The 27,445-nt window shown below is 43.2% G+C and overlaps 5 protein-coding genes across 11 annotated transcripts; 3 read left to right on the plus strand and 2 right to left on the minus strand.

Annotated features, from left to right (window-relative positions):
• The first annotated feature begins 730 nt into the window (after positions 1-730).
• mmadhca (metabolism of cobalamin associated Da) lies at positions 731-4,374 on the plus strand. The gene is made up of 8 exons (XM_058050955.1): positions 731-817; positions 1,246-1,299; positions 1,595-1,724; positions 1,798-2,015; positions 2,100-2,205; positions 2,287-2,402; positions 2,565-2,651; positions 3,665-4,374. The coding sequence occupies exons 2-8, from the start codon at positions 1,288-1,290 to the stop codon at positions 3,887-3,889; spliced, it is 894 nt and encodes a 297-aa protein (XP_057906938.1). The 5' UTR covers positions 731-817; positions 1,246-1,287; the 3' UTR covers positions 3,890-4,374.
• On the minus strand, positions 3,219-25,311 carry lypd6 (LY6/PLAUR domain containing 6). Of its 4 annotated transcripts, XM_058050954.1 has the most exons (10): positions 25,292-25,311; positions 25,087-25,216; positions 14,123-14,224; positions 9,290-9,444; positions 8,275-8,373; positions 8,077-8,207; positions 6,367-7,995; positions 5,607-5,716; positions 5,383-5,529; positions 3,229-5,306 (listed from the first exon to the last, which is right to left on the minus strand). In XM_058050954.1, the coding sequence occupies exons 4-7, from the start codon at positions 9,393-9,395 to the stop codon at positions 7,819-7,821; spliced, it is 513 nt and encodes a 170-aa protein (XP_057906937.1). In that variant the 5' UTR covers positions 9,396-9,444; positions 14,123-14,224; positions 25,087-25,216; positions 25,292-25,311; the 3' UTR covers positions 3,229-5,306; positions 5,383-5,529; positions 5,607-5,716; positions 6,367-7,818. The 4 variants fall into 4 exon arrangements, with proteins under 4 accessions (XP_057906934.1, XP_057906937.1, XP_057906936.1 ...); XM_058050953.1 differs by lacking the exons at positions 14,123-14,224; positions 25,087-25,216; positions 25,292-25,311 and adding an exon at positions 11,610-11,721; XM_058050952.1 differs by lacking the exons at positions 14,123-14,224; positions 25,087-25,216; positions 25,292-25,311 and adding an exon at positions 10,801-10,941.
• On the plus strand, positions 12,142-15,984 carry pspc1 (paraspeckle component 1). The gene is made up of 10 exons (XM_058050950.1): positions 12,142-12,642; positions 13,230-13,379; positions 13,473-13,624; positions 13,728-13,823; positions 13,893-14,089; positions 14,169-14,253; positions 14,333-14,441; positions 14,565-14,622; positions 14,880-15,016; positions 15,225-15,984. Exons 1-10 carry the CDS (start codon positions 12,268-12,270, stop codon positions 15,402-15,404), a joined length of 1,539 nt encoding a protein of 512 aa, XP_057906933.1. The 5' UTR covers positions 12,142-12,267; the 3' UTR covers positions 15,405-15,984.
• On the minus strand, positions 14,126-27,257 carry fdx1 (ferredoxin 1). Of its 3 annotated transcripts, none has more exons than XM_058050958.1 (5): positions 26,807-27,257; positions 25,292-25,416; positions 25,087-25,216; positions 24,808-24,954; positions 14,126-14,224 (listed from the first exon to the last, which is right to left on the minus strand). In XM_058050958.1, exons 1-4 carry the CDS (start codon positions 26,941-26,943, stop codon positions 24,846-24,848), a joined length of 501 nt encoding a protein of 166 aa, XP_057906941.1. In that variant the 5' UTR covers positions 26,944-27,257; the 3' UTR covers positions 14,126-14,224; positions 24,808-24,845. The 3 variants fall into 3 exon arrangements, with proteins under 3 accessions (XP_057906941.1, XP_057906942.1, XP_057906939.1); XM_058050959.1 differs by lacking the exon at positions 14,126-14,224 and adding an exon at positions 24,593-24,611; XM_058050956.1 differs by lacking the exon at positions 14,126-14,224 and having other exon boundaries at positions 24,619-24,954.
• Positions 17,098-24,882, plus strand: LOC131104126 (rho GTPase-activating protein 20-like). Of its 2 annotated transcripts, none has more exons than XM_058050949.1 (15): positions 17,098-17,404; positions 19,021-19,106; positions 19,402-19,575; positions 19,639-19,788; positions 19,871-19,912; positions 19,985-20,069; positions 20,141-20,182; positions 20,332-20,398; positions 21,030-21,209; positions 21,276-21,445; positions 21,513-21,677; positions 21,916-22,028; positions 22,193-22,385; positions 22,911-23,028; positions 23,213-24,882. In XM_058050949.1, exons 1-15 carry the CDS (start codon positions 17,333-17,335, stop codon positions 24,025-24,027), a joined length of 2,472 nt encoding a protein of 823 aa, XP_057906932.1. In that variant the 5' UTR covers positions 17,098-17,332; the 3' UTR covers positions 24,028-24,882. The 2 variants fall into 2 exon arrangements, with proteins under 2 accessions (XP_057906932.1, XP_057906929.1); XM_058050946.1 differs by having other exon boundaries at positions 20,141-20,218; positions 23,213-24,881.
• Positions 27,258-27,445: the final 188 nt, after the last annotated feature.

Genomic DNA, 27,445 nt, shown 5'->3' on the forward strand with positions numbered 1-27,445 from the left:
GAGGGTCTTTCAGGTGCCAAACAGCGATCGTGGCAGTAGATTTAGTCGTATTTTTAAAATCTGCCGGTCTGCGAAGAGACCCCCAGAAGCCTGTGATGCATATGCATGATTTGTACAGTGCACGCATACGCATTGCTAGCTCATTAGTGACTGCTAGCCCAAGGCTTCCAACGGGGAGAAGGCCTAATTGCACAGTTCAGCAACTCTGATAGTGCTCCAAGCGTTTTGGACTCCACTACCCTCAGTGAGTGCCAGGTGCAAGCACCTCCGGACATATTTCGTTATTCTGCGCTTTTTTTTTAATCACAGCTGTCATGGCCAGACTTGGTGCACAGTTTGTTTGTGAAGCAGAAAAAAATAAGTTAAGTTTATAAGCGGTAGAAAATGAATGAATGAATGAATGCAAGTTAATGAGCATTTGCAAACACACGAAGAAAATAGTGACATCTTCTGGTTTGGAGGCTAAACTACAGTGTATGTGTGTGTATCTTGGGGTTAATACTCACAAATATCACATTGCTGCTGGTACACTCATAATGTATCTTTTGCTCGCTCCTTGTTGAAATTACCCTAAGATTCATTTCTAGTCAGCAAAGATGCATAAATAAGAAACAGGAAAGGGACAAATAAAGAAAATGTAATTGTTGTGCTTCAGCACAAATTACAGTGCAGTGTTTCTACATTTTCTACATTTTGCTGCTCTCTTGTGGCGACTTTTTGACTGACGCTTGGCGTGGCTCAAACAGCGCATGCGCGGGTGTCCCTATTGGCTTACCGTAGTTGTTATGCGAAAAGTGGATGACGTACAATTTGACAGGTAAGAACAATTTGTACTTTATGGTGTCAGATATCATTTCAAATATAAAACTCCGACCGTTTTAAGAAGCATTTTTGACCACTACTATGGTTTAGCTTGCGTGATTCTGAGCGAAAGAAAGAGAAAATGTCAAAGCAAGATCAGCTGATTGACCTTATCCATTCCCTTAATACAAACTCACCTATTATGTAATTTTCAAAGTTGTACAATTTCTATTAACTTAAACTGTCTTATTTCTACTATTTATCCAAAGCGAAGACAATTCTGTCCATCGTGAAGTACTGCCGTTATCATAACATTGCGTCAGCTATTGTGTTGTAACTAGCTTTGGCTAGCTCTTGGCTAGCTAGCTCTAACTTTTACTTCCCAAACAGCTTGGTTGTGTTCCGCTTTGCATTAACATTTGTTAATTTAATGTTTTCTAACAGGTCATTGGCTTTAAAGAAGAAGCTAAAGGTGGACTGCCAGTGATGCCCAGCACAGTAAGAGACATTTCTAGCGTCTCTATGTCATGGTTAGCTACCATCCGGTTAGCTAGCATGTTACGTACTCTTGTACGCCGGACCTCGTTCAAAAAACGGCCACTTTAAGGGAACGATGTGAGATTGGGATCTTTAGATATGATAGATTTAAATGATTTTTAAGTACATCGTCTCGATAGATATACTAAATACATTGAGCCAGTTTTAAGGACCACTGGTACATATGCATTTTTTGTTATTGTTATGTACGGTCCGGTAACCGGGTTTTTAAATCATGCTTTCTTCCGTTTTGTAGGTGTTGTGTAGTGGAGGCCGGCTTGTCCGTTCCCGGCAGATGTTAGCTGCCCTGAAGGTCTGCAGCGTCAGAACCTTCTCTACTGCAAACCCAGATGAACCTTATATAGCTGTATCACACGCAGACTCGGGTAAATGTTGTATTTAAGTTCAAACCTGTACTAGAAAGTTAACTAACAAGTAATAACATGTACTGCCATGTAGGCCCCAGGACCGTGTGGCCTGATGAGAACATGGGACCTTTTGGCCCTCAGGACCAACGCTTCCAGTTGCCGGGTAATGTTGGCTTTGACAGCCACCTGGAGGGCGTGGAAGAAAAGAGGAAAACTATCGGGGACCGCGTGGTTCCGGATGTACTGACGGCGCCATGCAGTGCAGAGAGACACCAGTTCATACTGGCCCAGTTTGTCAATGAGTTCCAGGTAAGAATCCACACCATGCTGAGACATTTCAATGTCTTGTGGGGACAGAAATTCTATTTCAACTTGGGACCGTTTTTTTTTCAGGGGAAACTGGGTCCCTTATCTAAGCGGGTTCACAAAGCTGAACAGTATTTTAATCAAACGGACACGGATTGTTCCATCAATTCCTGCCCGGAACTGTTAAGAAAAGGTGAGGACTCTTTTGGAGTTGGACTTGAGAATTGTGATTCTCCGTGTGAAGCTAACAATCAAATATGTCTGCGGCTGACAGACCTGGAGCTGTTGTTCCCGACGGCGCCCAACACGTCCATCACCGTTGTAACAGTCTCGCAGAGAAGTGGTCGGCTGGAGGAGACGCAGCCAGACAAAGAGCAGCTGCTCAGCAGAGTAGGTCTTCAGGTGTACAGCGAACCTCTGAACTTGAATGCATCTTAGATTGCACAATTTGTATTATTTATGTATTATATATGTATTATATATGTATTTCATGTCAGTGTTTTCATACGAGAGGTGTGAAGAGACTCTCACTGTGTTTCCCCTTCATTATAGTTTGTGAGCGGCGCAAAGGAGATGTGTTTTGCCCTCTGGACCGCAGGCTACTGGGCCGACTTTATTGACCCGGCAACAGGAGAAGCTGTGAGTTATTTACTTGTACATTTAATATCTAATATCATGGCTGGTTAGGATATTAAGCATTTTGAAGCCAATATTGAAAAATATTCAGGTGGTCGCTGGTTGATGTGTGCTCCAATAATTAATCAAAAGGGTCAGTTAACACAAGTTATCACAATATTTTACATAACTGCCAACAAGCAACAGTATTAACTAAGCAGTATAGTGGTTGGTTTGTTCATTCATTCATTCATTTTCTACCGCTTTTTCCTCACGAGGGTCGCGGGGGATGCTGGAGCCTATCCCAGCTGTCTTCGGGCGAGAGGCGGGGTACACCCTGGACTGGTGGCCAGCCAATCACAGGGCACATATAGACAAACAACTATTCACACTCACATTCATACCTATGGACAATTTGGAGTCGCCAATTAGCCTAGCATGTTTTTGGAATGTGGGAGGAAACCGGAGTACCCGGAAAAAACCCACGCATGCACGGGGAGAACATGCAAACTCCACACAGAGATGGCCGAGGGTGGAATTGAACCCTTGTCTCCTAGCTGTGAGGTCTGCGCGCTAACCACTTGTCCGCCGTGCCGCCTGTGGTTTGTTTAAATTGTTATTTATTCTAAATTATTTATACAAATTACTGTTTACGCTGTACATTGTTGTTCATATTTGATGTAATCTATTTATTCTCCACATTATTATTTATTACACAGGATCCAGGCAACGACATTTCATTGGCAATTTCACTGCTGTGTTATTGTGCAATGACAATAAAGAAAGTCTATGTCTTTTATTTTTGCTTTGTTCTGTGACAGGTTAATTTACCTATTATTTAAGTACCAGATTTGACTTATACCTAAACCTGACTTGCATTAGTCCGGTAACGGAACTCCGACATAACCCAGGCACCACCTTTATCTGGTTTGTGGCGTTTGTATTGTCTGTTGTTATCGTTTCACAGTTAATCATTTTGTTCAACTGTTTTTATTTGAACATAAATCATAATTGCTATCTTCATGTTTTCCCAACAGTTCTTTGCGTCCCCAGTAAGTCCAAGTGCAAGACAAACGGGAGAAGAGGAGCCACGGCATTCCGGATTCCGTATCGAGATGTCGGGCACCTGCACGGTTATCCGCCACATTCTGAGAGGAACGCCTCTGTTTGTGGGGACTGTTTTCACCAACGCACCAACACACAGCGCCATCATCACGCGACTACAAGGACTTTCACCAGAATTGGACGACGAGGTGGAATAGCGGCATTTTGGGTCCTCCCATGTCAATCCAGTCTCGGCCACAAAGCGTGTGTATGTATGTATGTATGTGTGTGTGTGTGTGTGGTTTGTTTTTGTGTATCTAAAGTAAGCGTACCACACTGCAGCAACCTAGTAAAAGGAAGTGGACTGGACTGAACCATGTCAGCACCCTCCCAAGTGCTGACCCTGGACATGCGGCAACGCCCCGCATCCGCACACCTGTACTGTGACAGTTAGCCTTTGAGCGGTCCTCACCAGAGGATGTCTTAGCAGGTTCCAATTCATCACATGGAACCTGCACTCAGGCAGCTCCAATTGTTAGCAGTTTTAAATAATATGATCTCACTAAGTCATCATGGATTCAGCTGCTGAACCAATAAAGTGACTTCCTGTCAGGCTGCACTGAAAAAAAAAAACATCTTCTGTAATTTTGATTTCTCACAAGAAGCCAGAATAGCTACTTCTGAGTTAAAGTCCTGTGTCAGAGCTTCTTGGTGTTGTTAGAAGCCTGCAGCCACATGTGTCCTTGCTCATAGGCCAGAGAAACCTTTGCTGTCTTTTTCTTAAAAAAAGCCCTAACTTTAGTAAAAAAGTCCCTCTTTTTTGGTGCCTTGAGATGATGTCTCATTGCCCGAGCAAGAGCTTCTACGAATACAAGTTGACAGCGTGCCATTGAGCAATACAAACGCTCCTTGGATCCAAACTCCTGACAGAGATCCTTATAGATGTGAATGTGGAAGTCACCGATGTTGAGCAAGAGGTTAGGGCGTGTTTCTACCACAGCGCTCATGAGATGCGTCAACATCCAATCGATGTCCATCTCCAGCACTGATTTCGAGTTGGAGTGAGCAATATGGTCCGTTAGCTTCCACAGGAACACGGTGCAAAAAGTGTTTTCTTTCTTCGTCCACGTTTCTGCAGGAGTGCGATTGCTAATGTTTTCTGTCCTTGTGCGCACTTTAGCGGGCGTGTGAGTTTTCAAATTTCTTTGCGCCCGATTTAGCACAGGAGTGGGAAGAGGAGCGACCAAGCCGTTGGTTGTCTCTTCCGATGAATCGCTGTCCACGCATTCCTCTTCACATCCAGCGTCGCCATCTTGCCTCATGGTTTCCAAACAACTCTTTAGTACTGAAATAGTTTGTAAAGCTATTTCCCCGATCTCAGACACTTGGTGCGGAACGTCCGGATGTGGCAAAGGGGTTGGCGGTGAGGAGATATTGGACAGTGCTGTGTTCACCGTATGGGACACCTTAGCGGCGACCATCTCCAGCAGTTGATCTCCACATGGCAACTTAATGTCTCCGGCGTTTATTGCGTCCTTCAGAGCCAGCAGAAGCGAATCCCAAATGCATGCATGAATGTCGTCCTCCGTTACGCACGAGTAGTTAAGGGCCCGAATCGGAGTGTCACAACCTTTCCTGAAAAGGGGGGGTAAAGAAAAAAAAAAAACATATTAGTACTGAATTCAGAATTCTCTTCAAGGATTGGACTCACTCTATGATCTGGGCGTGCTCTTCCACCTGAGGCACCACAACGACGAGCACTTCCTGGGAGATTTTACACAGGATACTTTGCCACATTTTCAACAGCACCATAAAAGCATTGCGATCAAAATGACCGTATTCTATTAAGTCCCACATCCTGTTGGGGAAGGAAATGAGTCGTTAGCGTTTGACCTTTCTGTTGAATGAATGATCGGACTGTTTTCTGGTACTTACTCGGTTGTCATGCCATCCAGATGTAACTGTAATTCACTCTTGAAAAACTCGGATGCAAGTAGCGGCATGTTCAAGTTGCTGCATCTCAGGTGTTTGGGTTCAATTGGGGACTGATGTAAAGAAAAGAAGGAATGTAAACACCCAAACATGTGCTATGAACACACAATAAAGATATGACATAATATGATTGACATTATCAGATACATATTCATTCATTCATTTTCTACCGCTTTTCCTTATGAGGGTCGCGGGGGGGGGGGGGGGTGCTGGAGCCTATCCCAGCTGTCTTCGGGCGAGAGGCGGGGTACACCCTGGACTGGTCGCCGGCCAATCACAGGGCACATATAGACAAACAACCATTCACACTCACATTCATACCTATGGACAATTTGGAGTCGCCAATTAACCTAGCATGTTTTTGGAATGTGGGAGGAAACCGGAGTACCCGGAGAAAACCCACACATGCACGGGGAGAACATGCAAACTCCACACAGAGATGGCCTAGGGTGGAATTGAACCCTGGTCTCCTAGCAGATACATATTAAATATCTTTATTGTACTGCTGTGCTGCAGTGATGTAGACCCACATTGCATCACACTGAGAGGTTATTACGGTAAATGTAATATGGGGGGCCTCCAATGTTTTATTTATTTCAGACATATTACACTAAGAAACATTATTTAATAACATTTAAATACGTTAAAAGTGAATATATTTCAGATAAATTATATCAGAAATAGACGAGTATGATTGACTTACATCATTCTGGGAGTGAACCGATCGACACCTCTGATCGATATTCATGTTTTTGCTTCTATGGAATAGAAATTCATCTAATTTCCTGTCTTAATTAACCCTTTCCAAAAAGAACAGTTCACCGCGTCGTCAAGAAAACAAGTTTGTAGTCCACACTGCCGCTGTGTCATTTGACGCGTTCCACCTTGACATTGGACGTGTTGCGTCGGAACACGACAGTCTTGTCATGTGACGTCATCCAACACTTCGCACACGCGCACTCACTCCACTGTTGTGTTACATTGCAGTGAAAAACCATCAAGTCAATACAACAAGTAGTTGGATTATTGACGCACAGGTAAGATGTGTATTGATTTAACAATGAATTAGTTACACTTAATATTAATATTAAAACTGTCAACAGGCAAATATCTGTTATGTTCGAACAGAAGTGATGATTATGATATATGCTGGAACTGTACAAATAACAAAATGACCAACAACTACAGTTGCCCTCACCAGGTATCGAATCCTGATCCCCTGTACCATGAACCACTGGTGGTCGCATCTAACTATACATCATGTCCAAAAAAAGTCTTACTATAGATCACGTCTAAAACAAAGACTTGTCAAAAAAAATGCAAAAAAGCCTTACTATACATCATGTCCCAAATATGGTCTTACTATACATCAGGGGTCTCAAACTCAATTTACCTGGGGGCCACTGGAACTGGGGTCAGGGTGAGGCTGGGCTGCATCAGGTTTAAAAAAAAAACAAACCCTGCATTTATTAAAAACAGAAAAATAAAAATGAAAAAAAACTGTCTTTAATGCTTTTGCTTCCAGGTTATACCCTACACTTTTTCAGTACTTTGGTTGCGGTTTTTCACAAGAAAAGCTCTGATAAATCATTCCACTGTTCTCAAATGTCTTCATTTTTATTTTTCTACACAAAATAAGATGATAAAATAAATGAACAAATCAAGAGTAAATAAAACAAATCAGTAATAAATAAATAAAATAATAAGAAAAACTCAAGAAACCACATATTATTGATTATATGGTGGGTAGAGAAATTATTATTTTTCCAATTCAAATGAACAGTATTAACAGTTATTTAACCTTTAACATGAACATTAATGAAACTTAATAATTTGACCCAATTAGCAAGTTAGCATCGTACTCAGTTCCATCTGGGAGCGGCGGCGCAACTTTAACCACACGTTTGATGAGATGCTTTACCTTGTGACTTGTAAAGTTTGAGACCCCTGATCTAAAATGATTAATTGGATTAATTTCCACGACTTTACAAAAATAAGTAAAGGACACATCAGTCAATTGACCCTGCAATCATTTCAATGTCTGCTGACATTATATAATGGACATAAACTATACACAAATACATATATAAAAACCTATAAAAGATATTGTTGTTGATATTGTTGTTCACCTTTTAATACAAACAATATTTGTGTGTCATATACATCCTAATGAGAGAATGCTGACGATGATGATGATGATGTCCCTCAGTGTCCCTGCATGATGTCCTCTGGCCGAGCTCACCAGAGGGGAAGTTGAAGAGAAAACAGCAGCGCTCTCATTTCTGGGAACCAACAGGTTGCAAATATTCCCTTGGCAGCAAGAGGAGCACACCTGACATTTAAATCACAAGCATTCCTTTCAAACTCTACGCATCTCAATCACAGCGACACTCAAAGTTGAGTTCAATCCTACCAGAGAACCATCTTCAATGACTTCAGCGCAGCCTGTGAACTGACACTCTTCCAGAGTGACACACCGCTTGGTCACGGAGATGCTGTCGCCATGGTGATCCATCATGTGGATGGTGTAGCAGTATCTAGTATCTAAAAGATGTGCCATATGTTACTTTGCAAGAATATCTTCATAACTTCTTCTGGTGGTCGTGATTACCTTTCGGACAGTATACATCTGGTGCCCAGCGGTTACACTCGTAGTTATCTGGAGCATCTTGACATGTGAAGCACTTGAATCCTCCGGGATGAGGCGTTGCTGTGGAAACCAGACACACGTTTTTTCACACTACCAAGATATTCCATTCAAGGTGTGTGAATGGGTTTACGTCAGAGCAGGGGTCTCAAAAATGCGGCCAAATGTGGCCCGCAGGACACTAGTTTGAGGCCCCTGCCTTGATATGAAAGTTTAATGTTAGTGTGGCCCGCGCAAGTTTGATATGGATGCTGTATGGTATCATGTACCCAGAAAAAAATTATTACATTTGATTAATGTTCATGTTAAAGGTTAAATAACTGTTAATAGTTATCCTCCCTATCCATGTGGAAGTGGTAAGTTTTTGGCTATTTAAGTTTAAAGGAAATAACTTGAAGGCTACCGTTTAGGTCGCTAGCTCTCTAGTTTGCGAGTTAGCATGTGTCTCAAGACCCTGCAGTTGCGCAATATGTTGTAAATAAAAAGAGTATAAATGTGACTATAGTCGTGTTTTGTCATGTCTACAGGGCTCTAATAATGCTTTGTTCATTTTAATCTGAAAAAAAAAATTGTCTACCCACCAACTATATGTGGTTTCTTAAGTTTTTATTATTTGCTGTTTTATTATTATTATTATATTTATTTATTACTGATTGATTTTCTTTATTCTTGATTTATTTATTTTTCATCTTATTTTGTGTAGAAAAATAAAAATTAAGATATTTGAGTACAGTAGAATGTTTTATCAGAGCTTTTCTTGTAGGAAATTGGAACCAAAGCAAAGTTTATTCATTTTTGTGTTTTTAATAAATGCGTTTTTTTTTTTTTTTTGGAAAACCTGATGCGGCCCAGCCTGGCCCAGACCCTAGCTCCAGTGGCCCCCCAAGTAAATTGAGTTTGAGACCCCTGCTATAGAGATATGCTAGATGCTATTATAGAACACGGCTATAGCGTACTGTACAATATATGCTCCGCCTACTTGAAGGGTGTAGGTGAATGATGTCCTTCCTGGTGAAATCCCGCATCTGCACCATTTGAAGGTTGCTCAGCAGTAGTATCTGGGCCACAGTTGGCCAGGGCTCCATCACTGACCCCAAATATCTTCATGCACTTCAAAATGGAGCCAAGTGAACCCTGAGAAAATGGAGGGCAAAATACATCCTTTTTTTTTTTTAATCCACCGTGCAGAAAAATTGAAGTAATTCAGTCATTCTATACGTCCAATTGTACTCTTCATGTCAACAAAAACATTGTAACAATCGTGCCCTCCTATAGAGGTAACGAGGCTACACGCACTTTTGAAAATTGCCACCACCACGGCAGTTTAATGACTCCAAACCAAACCCGCATATCATCATACCCTCCCAACCTAACCACGGCGGTCGAGTGGTTAGCGCGCAGACCTCACAGCTAGGAGACCAGGGTTCAATTCCACCCTCGGCCATCTCTGTGTGGAGTTTGCATGTTCTCCCCGTGCATGCGTGGGTTTTCTCCGGGTACTCCGGTTTCCTCCCACATTCCAAAAACATGCTAGGTTAATTAGCGACTCCAAATTGTCCATAGGTATGAATGCGAGTGTGAATGGTTGTTTGTCTATATGTGCCCTGTGATTGGCTGGCGACCAGTCCAGGGTGTACCCCGCCTCTCGCCCGAAGACAGCTGGGATAGGCTCCAGCACCCCCGCGACCCTCGTGAGGAAAAAGCGGTAGAAAATGAATGAATGTGTTTACACTGTTTAGATATAATACATGTAATAAACTGAACATTTTCTGGAAACAAAATGGTCTTTTGATTAAATAGTACGTGATAATAAGCTCATGATTAAATAGTATGTGATAATAAGATCATCACATGGTTTGTCTGGTATCAGGCCCACACGTACCTTCGGTCTCGGGCTGATACTGAAACTTGGGGGCATGATACCTGGCCTGATACCAGACAAACCATGTGATAACCTATAATGACGTACGTATATATGGCATGTGTGTAACTTCCTGTAATTGTTCCCCTTGTACATAGATCATGACAGCAGTTTTCTTACAGCTGAGTCTAATATAATGACGTACTTACGGACCCCCACTACCTCTGCTGATGGACTTCTTCTGTGGCCATTACAACATTACACACCGTCTGACCTGGTTTCACCCCTGAATTGAGATCAGTGTTTATTTAAAGAGGCTTTCAGTTGCCTGGTGCTTCTTTTTGTGTCTTGGATCCTCAGGCCATATATACAGTTCTACGTACCGACTTGTGCGGCTCTAAATGCTTGTTTTTCTTTTGCGTTATACATGCTCCAATAAAAATGAAGCCCAGGCAACCTTTCGACTGCACGTGACGGATTCTGTGCAGAGAAACACATCAAGTGCCTTCTTAACTTGAGCCGCCGTGCTTTAAACATGAAAGGTTGCTTTGCACGACTGGCACTTCTTGAGGCGAGTTCTCCGCAGCGGACCTCAGTTGCACAATATAGGTTAATTTAGCAGGACTCACAGAGATCCATTCGTTAAGCTTCTCAGAGTGGTGGTTAAGCACATCAAGACATTCTGAGTCCTTCTTGACTCGCTGTCTTTGAGCATCCTGACCAATCCCTGGAGTCCTGCATGCCTGGAGTATAAATCTGGTTTGATGAGGGTGGGGGAGGTGGAGTCCCGGTTAAAAAGGCTGCTAAGAGAAATGTGTATGGTCGGTTTGGATCTTCTGTTCTCCAGCTTTAAATTTGCAGATTAAGAGTGTAAAAGTTGAATTCTGCAGCGTGTGATCACAGCACGTTACCATTCAGACTTAGCTATTCCAATTATTCCAGCAGCTTAGTTGTCGACTAGACGCATGGCAAGGGCTTAACTTTTGCTGCTTGCATTTCTTCTTGTATGATTCCATAGTATGACACCAAGGTATAATGGACAGAATGTTCAATGCATATTAAACATATGACCCTCATGTATTGTGCAACCAGGCTCTTAATGCATCTCATTAAGTCACAAAACTTTGTGTAAATAATTAAAAGATGCCTCATCTGCATGCATCCCATCTTCACTGCTCGCAACCTGAATAATTAAATAGACTATTTATAGGTTTGATGTTGAACAACAGCAAGCCCTATTGCTACATACAGCATATAACATCAACTTAAATAGCCTTAACAGACTCTTCATGTATAGCCAGAGATGATGAAAATTGCACAACACATCTTATTCATTAACTATTTAATTAATCAATCAGTGCAATTTACTCACCAAGTCTTTTTTCTAGCACATTCCTCACATTAAGTGATTCAAACACTCCATATAATCAAGACTTACCGTTTAAGATGCAAAGAAAGACCACTGGACTGTTCGGAGATAGAACCCAAACTGCTGAGTGCATGTCCTGCTTTAGTGAAAATGAATGAGGGTGGAACAGCGTCACCGTGACGTCACCATTTTGGTTAGAACTGATTGACCGAATTGATTATAATTCTAAAACATTACGTTTTACAATTGTTGAAATATAGAATTGTCCGTTGGTGTAAAACATGAGGTGGTATGTTTAATTGAGTGTGAATAGCTAATTGAACTATAAAGATTAATTTGGAGATCTTCGTGGCGTTAGGGTATAGAAATGCTAATATGTTAGCACAAACAATGATATAATGCTTATTTGTCCCATAGTGGAGATTGTGTTTACAGCATTCACAAGTTATATATCTATATAAAGTTATATGCAGTTATACACTATCAAGATAATAAAATATACACGAATCAATTAATTGTCAAACAAATGCAAATAATTATTACAAAATGTATAATCAACGACCTTTTACGTAATCACTGAACCAAAACATGGAGCTGCATTGTGTTTCCGGTGTCGAGTTGCGCGCGCATCCATCGCCATATTAAAAAAAAGACTCCTCCACTGCTCGTCAACATTCCTCTCTAAATAAGCACAATTGGACTGGTTTCGCTATATAAAGCCCACACAATGGCTGACCAAAACGGACAGTTACCGAACCCGCAAAGCAACAGCTCACCACAACCCCCCATAAGCAACACCTGCTCCCCGGCAGCAGGCGACGAACAAACGCCGACCAACAAAGACAGTCCAGAGGCACCGGCGGCGGCAAAACAAGCCGAGGGAGCCGAGGAGGAAAGCGACGATGCTCCGGAGGCAATGACATTGGACATTTCAAGTTTTAGGAAGCCTGGTGAGAAGACATTCACTCAGCGCTGCCGTCTTTTTGTTGCTAATATACCGCTGGATATTCCCGAGGAAGAATTCGTTGGTATGTTCTCAAAATATGGAAACACGGCCGAAGTTTTCATTAACCGAGAGCGAGGGTTTGGCTTTATTCGACTGGTATGTATAACACTCCTCTGTCTGCTCATTAGTGTTCTCCATCTCCCGTGGATCCATGTAGTTGGCAAATGTGCTGTTTTTTTACTTTGTTTTAAGTAGGATGTCCGATACGATCACGTGATTGGAAATCGGGCTCGATCACGTGGTTTCAGACTTGTTTGGTATCTGGCATTATCTGGGATATATATTTTTATGGGGCGGCATGGCGGTCGAGTGGTTAGCGCGCAGACCTCACAGCTAGGAGACCAGGGTTCAATTCCACCCTTCACCCTCGGCCATCTCTGTGTGGAGTTTGCATGTTGCATGTGTGGGTTTTCTCCGGGTACTCCGATTTCCTCCCACATTCTAAAAACATGCTAGGTTAATTGTTAATTGTCTATAGGTATGAATGTGAGTGTGAATGGTTGTTTGTCTATATGTGCTCTGTGATTGGCTGGCCACCAGTCCAGGGTGTACCCCGCCTCTCGCCCGAAGACAGCTGGGATAGGCTCCAGCACCCCCGCGACCCTCGTGAGGAAAAGCGGCAGAAAATGAATGAATGAATATATTTTTATGATATAAAAGTATGGACACTGTTTACCTTCCAGGAGACCCGGACACTTGCAGAGATTGCCAAAGCTGCGCTAGATGGCACGATTTTGAACAATCGCCCAATCAGAATCCGCTTTGCTACGCATGGCGCTGCCCTCACTGTGCGGAACCTGCTACCGGTTGTCACAAATGAGCTTTTGGAACAGGTAAAGGGGACGAACGAAAGTGTTCTCAATTTTATTCCATTGGTGGTGAGTCGGTGTGTCATAATGATGATACCGCACATCTTCTTGTTGTAGGCGTTTTCACAATTCGGCCCAGTGGAGCGAGCTATCGTAGTGACGGATGACCGTGGACGGCCCACTGGGAAAGGCATAGTTGAGTTTGCAAACAAAGTGGCCGCTCGTAAAGCCCTGGAATGCTGTACCGAGGGTGCACTGCTGCTAACGACGTACGTTTCACTATGAAACTATGACATTGTCAACCCAAGCTATTCAAAGCTTCTTACATGCTTGCAACACAAGTATGAACACGTTTGCACCTGTGTCACTTAGCACACCTTGTCCAGCCATTGTGGAGCCTGCAGAGCATTTTGACGATGAGGAAGGACTGCCCGAAAAGTTGTTACCAAAGACTCCAAAGTACCTCAAGTGAGTGAAATGACTGATGTATGTTATCACTTGGGTTTCCAATGAAATTAAATGTGTGTCTTTCATCAGAGAACGAGCACGACAACCCCATTTTGCCCAGCCAGGAACATTTGACTTTGAATACTCATCTCGCTGGAAAGCCCTCGACGAGTTGGAGAAACAGCAAAGGGAGCAGGTGGACAAGAGTATCAAAGAAGCCAAAGAGAAGCTGGAGGCTGAGCTGGAGTCAGCCAAACATGAACATCAACTCATGTTAATGAGGCACGGTAGGACGTGTTTGGACTGCTTTAGATGGCTACCTTCATGCTTCCAGCTGGCTTACACTCCTCAATCATCCTCTTCCAGATCTAATGCGACGTCAGGAGGAGTTGAGGCGACTTGAGGAGCTTCGTAACCAGGAGCTGCAGAGACGGAAACAGATAGAAATGAGGCAATGTTCATTGACGTTAGGAAAATAAGTGGGGAGAACACAAAATGTGTATGTTCTCTGAACTTTAGCGTGTCTGCAGGCATGAGGAGGAGAGAAGACGACGGGAGGAAGAGATGATGAGAACACACAGAGAACAAGACGAACTGAGACGCCAACCAGATGGATTCAAAGTGGGCTACCAGGACAATGTGAGTGCTACCAAGTAAAACAACTAATCCACTCACACTTCACATATTTTGCTCAAAACCGAAGTATCTCACAGTAAATATTTTTGAAATGTTATTAAGACTTTTTTTCCCTCCTCGTTTCAGAGGGAACAGGAAATGAGAGTGGCTGATCCGGGCCCTCGTGGCGCCATTAATATGACAGGTATGGCCATGTTTGTGCAAACAGCGATCAATGCAAGAATGTGTGGATGATGACCACAAGTGGATAATGTTAAGTGTTATATGTATCACACTTATATACAATGCGTGTACCCCCTTTATATGCAATATGAAAGCTACACAACCAGAGTTCTATATCCGTGGCAACAACAAAAAGACACTTAAGACAGTTAAGAAGTTAAGAAGGGACACTAACCAATGTTCACAATGTAACTACTGTTTGTGTTATTTTGGGTCTAGATGGCTATAACCAGGCCCCAGCCGGGCCCAACACCAACCAGGGTCAAATGATGAGCATGGGTGGAAGGGGAGCAGCCATTGGCCCAGAAGGAACCGCAAACATGGCCGCCATGGTGATGTCTGAAAATGCGAACATGGTAATGCATTTGTCTGTTTTAAGTTTTTATCTTCAACATCCATTATGTCTCCTAAGAATGTTTTTTTTTGGACAGGCATGCCTAACTCATAAGTAATGAATGAATTAGCAAGAAACTAATGGTTTGTTTCTCTCTCTTCTATTTCTTCACCAACCTCTGTGTGTACTACTTTTGGCTGAACGGACACTTTCCTGGTTCCGTACAATAGCGAGGAGATCGATATCTAATGGGTGGATCGCTAACAGGGCGAGCAGAAGTGGAGTCACCAAAGCAGCAACAGCAGCAGCCAATACCGCCAGGTCCTCCTGGTGGACCAGCACCAGGATTTGGAAGAGGGAGTCCAGTAGGGGTGTTTGATGGGCCAAATAACAAGCGCCGGCGGTACTGACATATTTTTACCCATGTGCTGACTACATATTTTTCTATTTTTCCCTGAGATTTATGTATTTCATTATTACTATGCACCGCATAGTGTTTACTGTTTTTTTTTTTTTTTAGTGATTTCACGTCTACCACATCAGGCTTTTGGAACTTGGTCTAGTAACATACATCTACAATAGAAATGTACATGCATTGATCATGCTGTTTCCCTGCATGTGTTTACTTGAACTCTGGTATCTTATATGGACAACATTGTGATGTTTTGCACTTTTTGTTTGTAAAGAAAAGCATCAATCTGTTGAGATTTATTTTGTTTACATTTGAATGTTGTCTGAATTTTTTTGTACATGATGCAGTGTTGCATCTTGTTCCATTTTTTTTGTCAAAATAAAACATTTTGTAGTGAGATGTGTTTCTGGGTTTTCTCCCTGTGGCGATCCCACCTTCCACTAGTAGTACAAGCACAACAATTCTTTGTTGGAATGTATACAATGTAGTCACCCAGGGATTCAACATTTTGGTGAGAACCCTAAATGGGTCCAAGAAAAAATATGACTATACTTGTAATACAAGTTTTTTACGACTCTATCCTCGGACATCAAAACTTACCGTTTTATTTTCGTAAATTCCCAACTTTATTCTCGGAAATTCATTTATTGTAATGTTACAAGTTTTTTTGTTGTGAATGTACCACTTTATTTACAACGATTTTTTCAGTAAGTACTTTTCCAGTAGGCTTCATAGGTGTGTCCCACTGTGTACATTCTTAGCTGTCTATTTTAGCTGTTTTTATTTAGAATGCACAAAATAAAGAAAAACAAGTATTGTGGATGATTGTCAATTTTTATACGTGCAGTTTTCCTTTTAAGGTGAATGCAAATTTTTTTTTTACCAATCACGACTATGCAAGGATTCAGTGTAACTTATTAATAATTTGTGTAAACTTGTGTAACTAACATTTCCATTGTAATTACCATAATACAGTACGTAATATAACACATGTTATGTATCAATGATCTTGATATTACCAAAACAGCCTCTCGGTAGAACTGGAGATCAGGTTTGTATCCAGAATCAGTGAACCACGACAGCATGGAATAAATCAATACTTTTTATGAGTGATGTGAGTCAATAGAGTGGCAAGAGTGAAGGTTGTGTTCCTTTTCTCTGCCGCGCCCAAGGCTGCTCATTATCAACATCATGGAAAGTAATCATTGTAGTGATCCACTTTTAACCGGGCTGATTGTGACCAATTTGGGGAAGGAAGACTTTGTGGCCTCATTTGGCTTTAGCCCAGTTTGTGGCCCACTTCTGTTTTTCTCCTGAAGCAAAATCGATTTTGGGGGCAATAACACGCTCACATACCTGCTTGTCTGTGTTAAAAATTTCAATCTGTTTATGGGGTCAGAATAATTTGCAAAGGTGAGCCTTGTTAAAATTCTCTGCAATGAAGTTGTTTTCAAAGCTTTAGTTTACATTTGACTGGAACAATAACATCCTAAATTTTAAGCACTAACTGTGATCAACAACTGTAAAGTCACGCATCTGTTAAAATTTGTCTTACAAGCTATCTGCCTTGTTTGTGTGTGATCTAACAATATAAGACCGAGTTCTAAAAATAGAAACAACTTTTCCTTGCCTACGTTCTGGCGCCGCCTCTGCTCTGAGCGTCGACGCATTAAGAGGGGGTACAAAAACTGCTAATCCTGACATGAGGCGTGGAGGTGGGTGGGTGTTCTTGCACCTCAACGTTACCCACTGATGCTGCTTTGCTTTCGCCATTTACTAATCACTATCTCGAGCCTAGAGAAAAATAGTGTGTGTTATTTCATCAACAAGCGAATTCCAACACGTGTACGTCCACCCGGATCTCATTAATGGGATTAGATGGTTTGAGGGCAGCTGGACATTGAGCCGCAGGTGTCTGAAGGCCGGATGGACAACATGTCTCCTCAACATCAACAAGACAGACTGAGCCGGAGTACGGGAGACAACGACAACAGACGAGTATAGATTTATTCATATTTTCTATGTTGATATTTAAATTTGTTGCTGTATATTATTATTTGGATAATAATAACAAGGATATTGTCCGATATTGTCCAACTCTCAATTTCCAATACATATATGTCTAAAATGAAATGTGGTGTTGTATCCAGCATTTAAAAAAATATCTGTTTACATGATCGGGCAAAAATCTGTTACGGATATCAACCGATTTTTATGCTAATATCGGGCCGATAATTATCGGTACTGATAATTATCTCATTAGCTCATTTTTGCTTGAAAACATGTTTACACATGACATAAATCGACAACTAAGCACTAAACATAACACGTAACTTAAAACTGTTATTTCCAAATGCCCACAAGGCATGCTGGGTAGTCAAGCTGCAACAACAATATGAACTGTGAACAATAAAACATTGGATATCAAGAGTATGTTAACTCCTCCTTCTTTACTTCTCTGACGATATAATCAACATATTTTGTAATCAAGCAAAAATGAGACAAACACGGCAAAATGTTGGGAGGAATGACTACAAGATACCCAGCATGCCTTGCGGTGGGAATATATGGTTGTTTTTTTTAGGCATGGGTATTGTGCATAGATATGTGTTTGTATGATTGGTTACTTTGAGTGTCGTGTGTTGACATGTTTTGTTGTTTGGATTGCTTTTTTATACAAGCCACAAATTGCATGTGACTATTTTGGCAATTCAAAACTAGGACAAAATCGCATCGTGTCATATTTAGGTTCTAAAGAGTTACACTTGCAAGCAAACAGGTGGTGCCAAGCAATTTGTGTCAGAGCTTTTTTCCTGGCACGCACACACAGGTCACAGTGACCTGGACAGTAAAAGTGTCGTCTTATGTTCAGGTCAATACAGTAATAGAATACAGTAGCATGTCATACGTATAAATGGATAGGTTCTTATTCAAGTTCATGCTAATGATGAGATAGGACTGATTTTATAGCCATTGTGGCATCATTTCAATCCAACCACAAGTCCCTCAAATGTGACTTTGTGATCCCTGTGGGGAAATAGGCACAATGTGGCTTATTCATTCAGGATTTGGGAACAATGAACGGGGATAAAACAGGGTAACTAGGTCATTATGTAATATAGAAGTGTGTTTACGGCAGAAATGTGTCTAAGTCAGTGTGTGTAAGAAGTCATCTAAAATCTAGCATTGCATATACCTCTACCTATTTACATATCTACTTATTACAGTCAAACCTTACAAACCTTGTCCAAACAAAGCAGCCTTTTTTTGCTAAATAACCTGTCATGGGGCCAAATATAGCTGTGTGTAGTATAGTTCTCTTTTGTTAAAACATTGTTGGGTGAATTGATTTGATGACTCTGCCTCATTGATCACAATTACAGCTTTTGTTGTTAGCTAACAACCTTTGAGACACTTGTTCCATGGCTACATCTGTCCATGTCCGTGGTGTGTATGTGAGTGACAGGAGGAAAAGCTCTGACTCAACTTGTTTGGTACCACCTGTTGGCTTGCAAGTCAGATGTTTTTCTTATATTCCAAATTCTGTTGGAATTTTTGCACCCGCCCCACCCACCCTCTTAAGTAACTCCTTTGACCTTGACATTTTCTCGTAGCGGATGAAGTCCCAAAGTGTTCGGCGTCAGTCCGCTCCATCTTTGGTCATCAGCAGGGCTCTGGCCAGGTCCAAGACACTTTCCAGGTACAATGCTTCACCAACAGATGACCTTGTGGTTCTGTGCAGTAGTTTGTTGTCCTTCTCATTCCAGTGAAACTTTTTTGGTGTGAATGACCTTTTTGCTGCCAAAAAATTTTACTAATCCGTCCTCCAAACACTTGCCCTGGTTTCTCAGAGGTCTGAAACCATGCTATGAAGGCTAATCCTCCCATAGTCTGACCCGGGAAAGTACAAGTCATGTGAAAAGGCGCTTGTGGGATGCATTGTGGTCATCTACAAGTTGAAATGAACAATAGCAATTTCGATTGTGGTTTTCCAGAGAGAGTCTCCCAGTTCCGGTATTCCCAGAAACATGCTCCTTGGTCCAATCCTTCCTGAGAGTGCCCGATCGGTCCTTTCTTCTACACGGACACACTCAGCTGAAGACTGGCATGCAGACTCAGGACAGACACCTCTTCCTGTTCACAGACGTCCTGGTGATTGCTAAAGCCAAGTAAGGAGGACCGTTTGTGTGAACGTTTTTGTATGGGAGTGCATTCATGTTTTGTATCGGCAGGTCAGCCAATCAATTCAAACTGAAGGCCCGAGTGTGTGTGTGTGAAATGTGGACGGCGAGTTGCATGGAGGAGGTGTGTGAGGGAAGCACCTGCCCCGAGAGGAGCTTTGTCTTGGGCTGGCCCACCTGCAACTCCGTGGCTACATTCAGGTGAAGGACTACTAATGAAACCGTTTTAAGTCCACGTGGTATTTACCCTGAGTTGTATCCTCTGCTGACTGTGTTCTCTCAGCTCCGCGGAACAAAAAGAACAATGGCTCTCCGTCCTCAAAAGGTGAGCTCCTTTAATCACCATTAAAAGGGTGTATTTCAAAAGTTTCTGCGACCATTTCCGCTTTTTTTGCAGTCGCATTAAAGAGGAGAAAGAGAAAGAAGAACCGAAAACCATCCCTCTTAGGGTGTATGGCAAGAGACTCAATACTTATGCCGTGGTAAGCACACATCAGCACTGACAACGTATTTTACCACTGACATTGTGCGCCATCTTCCCGACCTCAATCAGACCAAGACTTTGCCCGTCAGCAACTCTGATTCCACCACTGAGGTGATTCGACTGGCCTTGCAGCAGTTTAGCATCATTGTGAGCATCAAATCCTATATAGTGTAATTCACATGGAAATGAATCAAATGTGAAAGTGTTCACACTATTGTATGTAGAAGTCACCGTAGCTGACTTGGCATGTTTGTATTCAGGGAAATGTGAAGGACTACCAGCTGTGGATCCTCTCCAAAAGAGACAATACGCCCTATCCTCTTATTGGTCAGTCACTTGATATGTTTTGGTTCTTCTCTTGACACTCTTTGAATGTGACTGGTCTGTTCCATTGGGGAACACCTTGCACAATTCAAGTCTGAAAGACCTTACAGTAATCTTCTGATACAAAGTAAATGTACGTATAGGGAATAATCCATTTTAGGGTAAAACTGTTGATATTGTAAATCTAACTGTTATTCAAGTGTAAAAAAACGCTACACTGTTCTAGAAGGGGCGGCACGGCGGTCTAGTGGTTAGCGCGCAGACCTCACAGCTAGGAGACCAGGGTTCAATTCCACACTCGGCCATCTCTGTGTGGAGTTTGCATGTTCTCCCCGTGCATGCATGGGTTTTCTCCGGGTACTCCGGTTTCCTCCCACATTCCAAAAACATGCTAGGTTAATTGGCGACTCCAAATTGTCCATAGGTATGAATGTGAGTGTGAATGGTTGTTTGTCTATATGTGCCCTGTGATTGGCTGGCGACCAGTCCAGGGTCATAAAGACAGCTGGGATAGGCTCCAGCACCCCCGCGACCCTCTTGAGGAAAAGCAGTAGAAAATGAATGATTGAATGTTCTAGAAGAAAGAAGCACCCAGTGATTCGATGATGTGATCCTTCCTCCTCGTCCATCCCAGGTCACGAGTTCCCCTTCAGCATCTACATGAGTCACGTAAGACAAGCGCTGTCCCAGAGCTCCACCTCGCCTGAGGACATAGTGAGGGCGATACAGACGGAGCAGCTGCAAGTGCGCAAACGGTGCCAGTTCATCCTGAAGCCCCGCCCAGAGGAAACGCTTCAACCCCAGGTGGTGGCAGGTGAGGTCAGGCGTAACTGAGATAGCATGGTGTACTTTCCAATACAGTACCATCTTCTGTTGTAAGATTTCACCCAGAAACCACTGAGAAGGAGGCGGTCCCTTATCACTTGGGCCTTCTTGCGAGGCTCCTCCCCTTATTTAGGGTTATCCACAGGCAGCGCGCCCCAGGGCTGCTTGTTTGGTCGGACCCTCAGTACTGTGTGTATGGACGACGCTCTACCCAAGCCTGTGATGGTGGGCATGCACACTGAGCCGCACACACAACACAAGTTCCTGAATGCTCCTCCTCCTCCTCCTCCAGGACATGCTGACGTTCCTGTATCACGAGGGCCCGTGGACACGGGGCATTTTTCGGCGGCCGGCAGGTGCTCGTGCCGTCAGGGAGCTAAGGGACTCATTGGATTCCGGACAGTTTCTTCTCCCACTGACACAGGACCACGTTTTCATCATCGCCGGAGTCTTCAAAGTCAGTGTGAGACCACGCCCTGACTGACCCACATCCATCAGCTGGGCTTTAATCTGCTTCTGCACAGCCACATTAGTGGGACAAAGTGTCCATAATCTGCATTCTAATCCCTGTTATTGTCAATGGATAAACACTCAAGTCTCTCCACATGGTGTTAATGATTTTAAAGACAACATAATTACAGTCCAGAGTGTCATCTTTGCTTTTGCCTCTTTCACTTTGAAACTACGTTTATTAGGACTTCCTGCGCAACATCCCCGGCAGCCTGCTGTGTTGTGAGCTGCATGGAGAGTGGATGGACGCTTTGGAAGATGAAGAGGGGGAGGAGGAACAGGTCCAAGAGATACAAAGGTGTGTTAATGCCAATGAACACATAATAAAAGGTTCAGATATTAACTGCTACTGCTTCTTATGACACCTAGCATACAATACAGTATACTGTATGTGGCTGCATGTCTACCTCAGCTCTCAATTCTTACAACAAACTCCAAAAAGTAGATATTATCCTCCTGCAGAATGATGAGTCGGCTGCCCAAAGACAACGCCCGGTTGCTACGCTACCTGTTGGCAGTGCTGTGCAGTATCCAAGGCAACGCCCAAGAGAACCAGATGACGAGTTTCAATTTAGCGGTGTGCATCGCTCCCAGCATGCTTTGGCCTCCCGGAGCACTGTGTAGCCCAGAGGCAGAGAATGAAGGAACCAGGAAGGTAAATGAGAGGGAGGAGGGAATGTAGAAAGTTCCAATAAATTGTATCGTATACGCTACTGATCTGAACAAAAATCTATTTTCCCCAAAATGGGTGTTATGGGTCGGCACGGCGGTCGAGTGGTTAGCACGCAGCACACACAGCTAGGGGACCAGGGTTCAATTCCACCCTCGGCCATCTCTGTGTGGAGTTTGTTCTCCCCGTGCATGCGTGGGTTTTCTCCGGGTACTCCGGTTTCCTCCCACATTCCAAAAACATGCTAGGTTAATTGGCGACTCCAAATTGTCCATAGGTATGAATGTGAGTGTGAATGGTTGTTTGTCTATATGTGCCCTGTGATTGGCTGGCGACCAGTCCAGGGTGTACTCCGCCTCTCACCCAAAGACAGCTGGGATAGGCTCCAGCACCCCCCACGACCCTCGTGAGGAAAAGCGGTAGAAATTGAATGAATGAATGAATGAATGAATGGGTGTTATGGACAGATTAATGGAAGTTCCATGTTTTTCTTGATGTGATCTGCTGCAGGTGTGTGACCTGGTGAAATTCATGATCGAACACTGCCAGCAGATTCTGGGAGAAGACCCCTCCTCTCTGTTCGGAGGTTTGCCACAAAGGCTGTGCACCGAAGAAGAGACAGGATCTGGTAATATGCCACACACATGAAATATGTGTCATTATGTATCAGCATAGCATTTAGCAGATGCAGAAAGGGAACATCTCCAGCTGAAGCAGAACATGGCACCATCATGCTGCATTAGATGAAAGGTGTTCTGTCATTGACACAAAACTGTAGATACTAACCATTGTCACCTTTCCCTGGTTTTCAGACAAGTGGCTGTATCCTCTGACAGACTCATCGTACGACAGTCTAGAAAATGAGTTGGACACGAGCAGTGGCGGCTCACCAAGTTTTTGCAGCAGACGTCTCAGGTCCAAACCAGGGAGTCTGGACTCAGTCCTCACCTTCAGTGACTACGACCAGGAGACCGATGCCAACACACAGCACACTAACGGGCAGCTGCTGAGGGGAAGCAGAGGAAGGAGGCTGCACTTGGGAATCTCCTGCCCCAGCCAAGAGGCACCAGCTGTGGACCCCGCCTCAACCCCTGACTCCCTTTCCCCACATAGTGTGCACAGGCAGCGCCGACGCTCGGAACCGGCATTGGTGTATGCGGCCAAGATTCAGTCGTGCTTTTCGGCGAGCACAGATGGCCTCACCGGTGAGGATGACGACAACGAAGATGAGTACCCCTCAAAGCCGACCGCCCACGAAGCAGAGGAGGGGCTTCACCAGAGGTGCAGGAGGTCATCGGCAGCCCTGGAAGCCAGCTCCTCTAGCCTGTCGTCTAACCCCACCTCTCCTGCACCAACACAAACCTACATATTAAACAGACGATACCAAACCAAAGCATGCACTCCCTCCACATCCTTCACAACAAGCTGTGCTCCAACGTCAGGGAGACACGAGGAGCAGGGGACAAGTCGTAAAGAGAGTAAATGGGGGACCTTGAAAAGCTGCAGGAGCCTCCACCCCAATTCTTGGCTGAGGAAAGACCGCCGATTGTCCTTAACTCAGCAAGAAAGCCTGGACAATAACTCTGCCAGTGTACATACAAACACACTCACCAGTGATGAATATTAGCATCTTTGGCAAGTATGTGTGAAACTGTAAGTCACTTGTATAGCTTGAGCATTTTGTTTATATATTACAACTGTATACAACTGTCTTTGCTCAGGATAAGTGTATAATAGATTGTTGTACAGTTAATGGCCATCAGAATGTGAAAGTTCATCAATGGAATTGAGGTGACTGGTCAACACAGTCAGGAGATCAGGAAGACCTGGCTTGGAAACTCTGCTTAGGCATCTCTGTGTGGATGTTCTCCCCAATGCGTGCATGGGTTTTTTTTCCCCCGGGTACTCCGGTTGGGTGTACCCCGCCTCTCAGCCAAAGTCAGCTGAGATAGGTTTCAGCATAGCCTCCACAACCCTACTGAGGATAAGCGGCATAGAAAATTAAATGGATGTATAATGTCCCCTAGTGCACATACTAGTATTTCCATTGCATTATCGCTTCTTTTCTGTGCATGCAGATTCATGCGTATGGACACATTCGAAAATGTTTCTTGAAGCTCATGTGAATTAAAAATGTATGAAACGTGCAGAGAAGTTGAGTCAGTTTACCGTCAATGTCATTTCTGGTTGTACAACAACATCAAGTTCTCTCTTCCGATGTGTTGAAGAAGAGAAAAACCTTTTAGGACTTTATTTTTGTCTTTATACAAAACCTTATATAGATTGCATATCAATGTGCTCTAGCTATTCACAATCATATGGTTACATTAAAGTTGGCATCAAATCATTAGTATATATATGATGGCATTAGAATAAAAACATATTTTCATGTCAGTCACAAACCTACCATGGCCCTTGTATGTCAGTACACTACACGACGTCACGCTAAGAAGCACCGTCTTTACTCTGTCTAATGTCGGCTACACTCTCTGGGACGCGGGCCACCATGCCTTCCAGGGACCTGCTCAGACAGATCTGGCAACCCAGACGCGATCTGCGGTCGTGGGGAACACAAAGATACCACACTGAGACCTCTATGGTTGAACACAATCTATAACATGGAGCGGGTTATATTCAGAAAGGGTGTTGTGTGTGTGTATGTGTGTGTGTGTGTGTGTGTGCTTACGTATCAGTGAGGCCGTATGCCAAGTCCAACATGTCCATCTCCTCGTCTGTGACTGGCCCAAGCTTCTTATAGACGTCCTCATCGAAGATCAGATGGCAGGTGGAGCATGCCAGCGTTCCCTCGCATGCTCCTGCAACCAAACAGGCGCTGAATGAGTTCAACGAGATACCCCTTACGTGTCGGACGAATTTGCTTGTTTACAAACCAAAGCCGTCAAAGTCGAGGTCTTCGTTAATGACGACGTCGAGCAGAGAGTCCCCTGGAGACCCTTCGACTGTTATCTTCTGGCCATCTCTATTGACGAAATGGACCGTCACCTTGTCACTTGACCTGGCGTGAGAACATGACAAAATCCCTCACTTATTGTGGTTATAAATTGACTTGTTTTCAGTGTATTTTCCTTAAATGTGGTAAACTGTACATTAAAATTAACAGCTACAAGGTGAGTGATAAGAATATTCACTGCATGTTGCATGTCTTCCTGTTTATTTACACACGCACATCATTATGAAGCCGTTTTGGTGATGGACGGTCTAGAGGCGCGTGTGAGTTGGAGATACATACAGTACTATGTGGTGTGTTCAGGTCAGAATTAAGTTATGAAACAGCGTCAGACATTGTGCTCCCTCGGGTGCACATGCTTTAATAATACAAAAAATTATGTAATTAATAAAAAAAATTACTTGCTGCTGTTAACGTGTTATTTTTGACAGTCTTAATTTAAAGACAATGTTTGGTGTTGTTAACTAGTGTCAGCGTTACAGCTTTTTTCTTTTTACATCTTGCTCTTTTTTGATAAATTGTATTTCTACTACTCTCCACCCTCGGCAATCTCTGTGTGGAGTTTGCATGTTCTCCCCGTTTTTTGTTTTTTTTTCCCCGGGTACTCCGGCTTCCTCCCACATTCCAAAAACATGCTAAGTTAATTGGCGACTCCAAATTGTCCATAGGTATGAATGTGAGTGTGAATGGTTGTTTGTCTATATGTGCCCTGTGATTGGCTGGCGACCAGTCCAGGGTGTACCCCGCCTCTCGTCCGAACACAGCTGGGATAGGCTCCAGCACCCCCCACGACCCTTGTGAGGATAAACGGTAGAAAATTAATGAATGAATGCATTTCTACTATGTACTGCACTTTGGACACCTATGCAAAAAAGGCTCTGTTTTTTTTTATTTACTTCTTACTTTATAATCTTCTTAAATATTCCAATAATCACATCCATATAGCTGGACTCATACTTGTACTACTTGACCTTTTAATGTCCAAGGATTTAGCAGTAAACCACTCCAAACGGCTCAGTGCATGTTGAATCAACACAGCACTTTAAGGGCAGCCTGTTTAACAGAAATGAACCAACTTACATGAATCCCAAATACATGTCCTTGTAGGCACAGAAGGATGGATAGATACAACCTTGTGCACACATGAGCTCATGAGTCTCATTCAAGGTTCCAAGGTTCTTCCCAAATAAACCTGACCAACTGCCTTCACTCACATCACATCGCATCGCATCACATGCGATAAGATTAAGCAACATTTTTAACACTAGTTCGCACTAGCACTGTGACATGTAATACTTAGTACCAAGTGTTCGCAGATGTACTCACATCTGGTATGAACATTAATAATTAACTGTGATAGAGAAGAGTTGGTAGAATTTAACTATTATAAGCGGGTACATAACGTTGGGATGTGTTGTGAGTGAGTTCAACGACCTACCTCAGTGGCTGCGCCCCGGTGACGAAACCCCTGTGACCGGTCCATCGAGGAGCCCCACAATTTACCGCAATCCTGCGCGTATAGTCACGTAACCCGGCGTGAGCTATTCTCCTGAACGCTGTCAGCACTAACGCCATTCGAACCGCAAATATTATATCCCACTACACACTTTAAAAGGCACTTATTCAGCTCAACACTACAATAACTTTCTCTCCCTTCCCTCGATGCCAGCTAGCTAGCTAGCTAGCTACTTATACTAAAAACTACCCAGTCAGTGTCTCTCACACACATTAATTACGCAACGGGCGACTTACAGCAACTGCGCGTTGATGGAAGGGCAGGGCGGACTGGGTCGTGATAAAAGCGTTCGGACAAAAACAACAAAACTCGCTTACAAGGACGACGCTCAAAACGACCTGTACAGTGTCCACAAAATAAATGTTTGACACTGTACACGCATTTCCTGATAAGGCAACGAGCGGTAGGCAGAAACTTCCGGTTATGATCTAACAATAAAGGTCATTACTGTTGTTATTCGAGCCACAGCGGCTATAGATTGCCCGTGGATGGATGTTTACTTGCCTTTCTTTAGGAATTTGACATGTTTGTATTATACAAAATTCTGAAGACACTATGGTT

The sequence above is a fragment of the Doryrhamphus excisus genome, chromosome 16, assembly GCF_030265055.1.
Source record: "Doryrhamphus excisus isolate RoL2022-K1 chromosome 16, RoL_Dexc_1.0, whole genome shotgun sequence".
Taxonomy (NCBI): Eukaryota; Metazoa; Chordata; class Actinopteri; order Syngnathiformes; family Syngnathidae; genus Doryrhamphus; species Doryrhamphus excisus.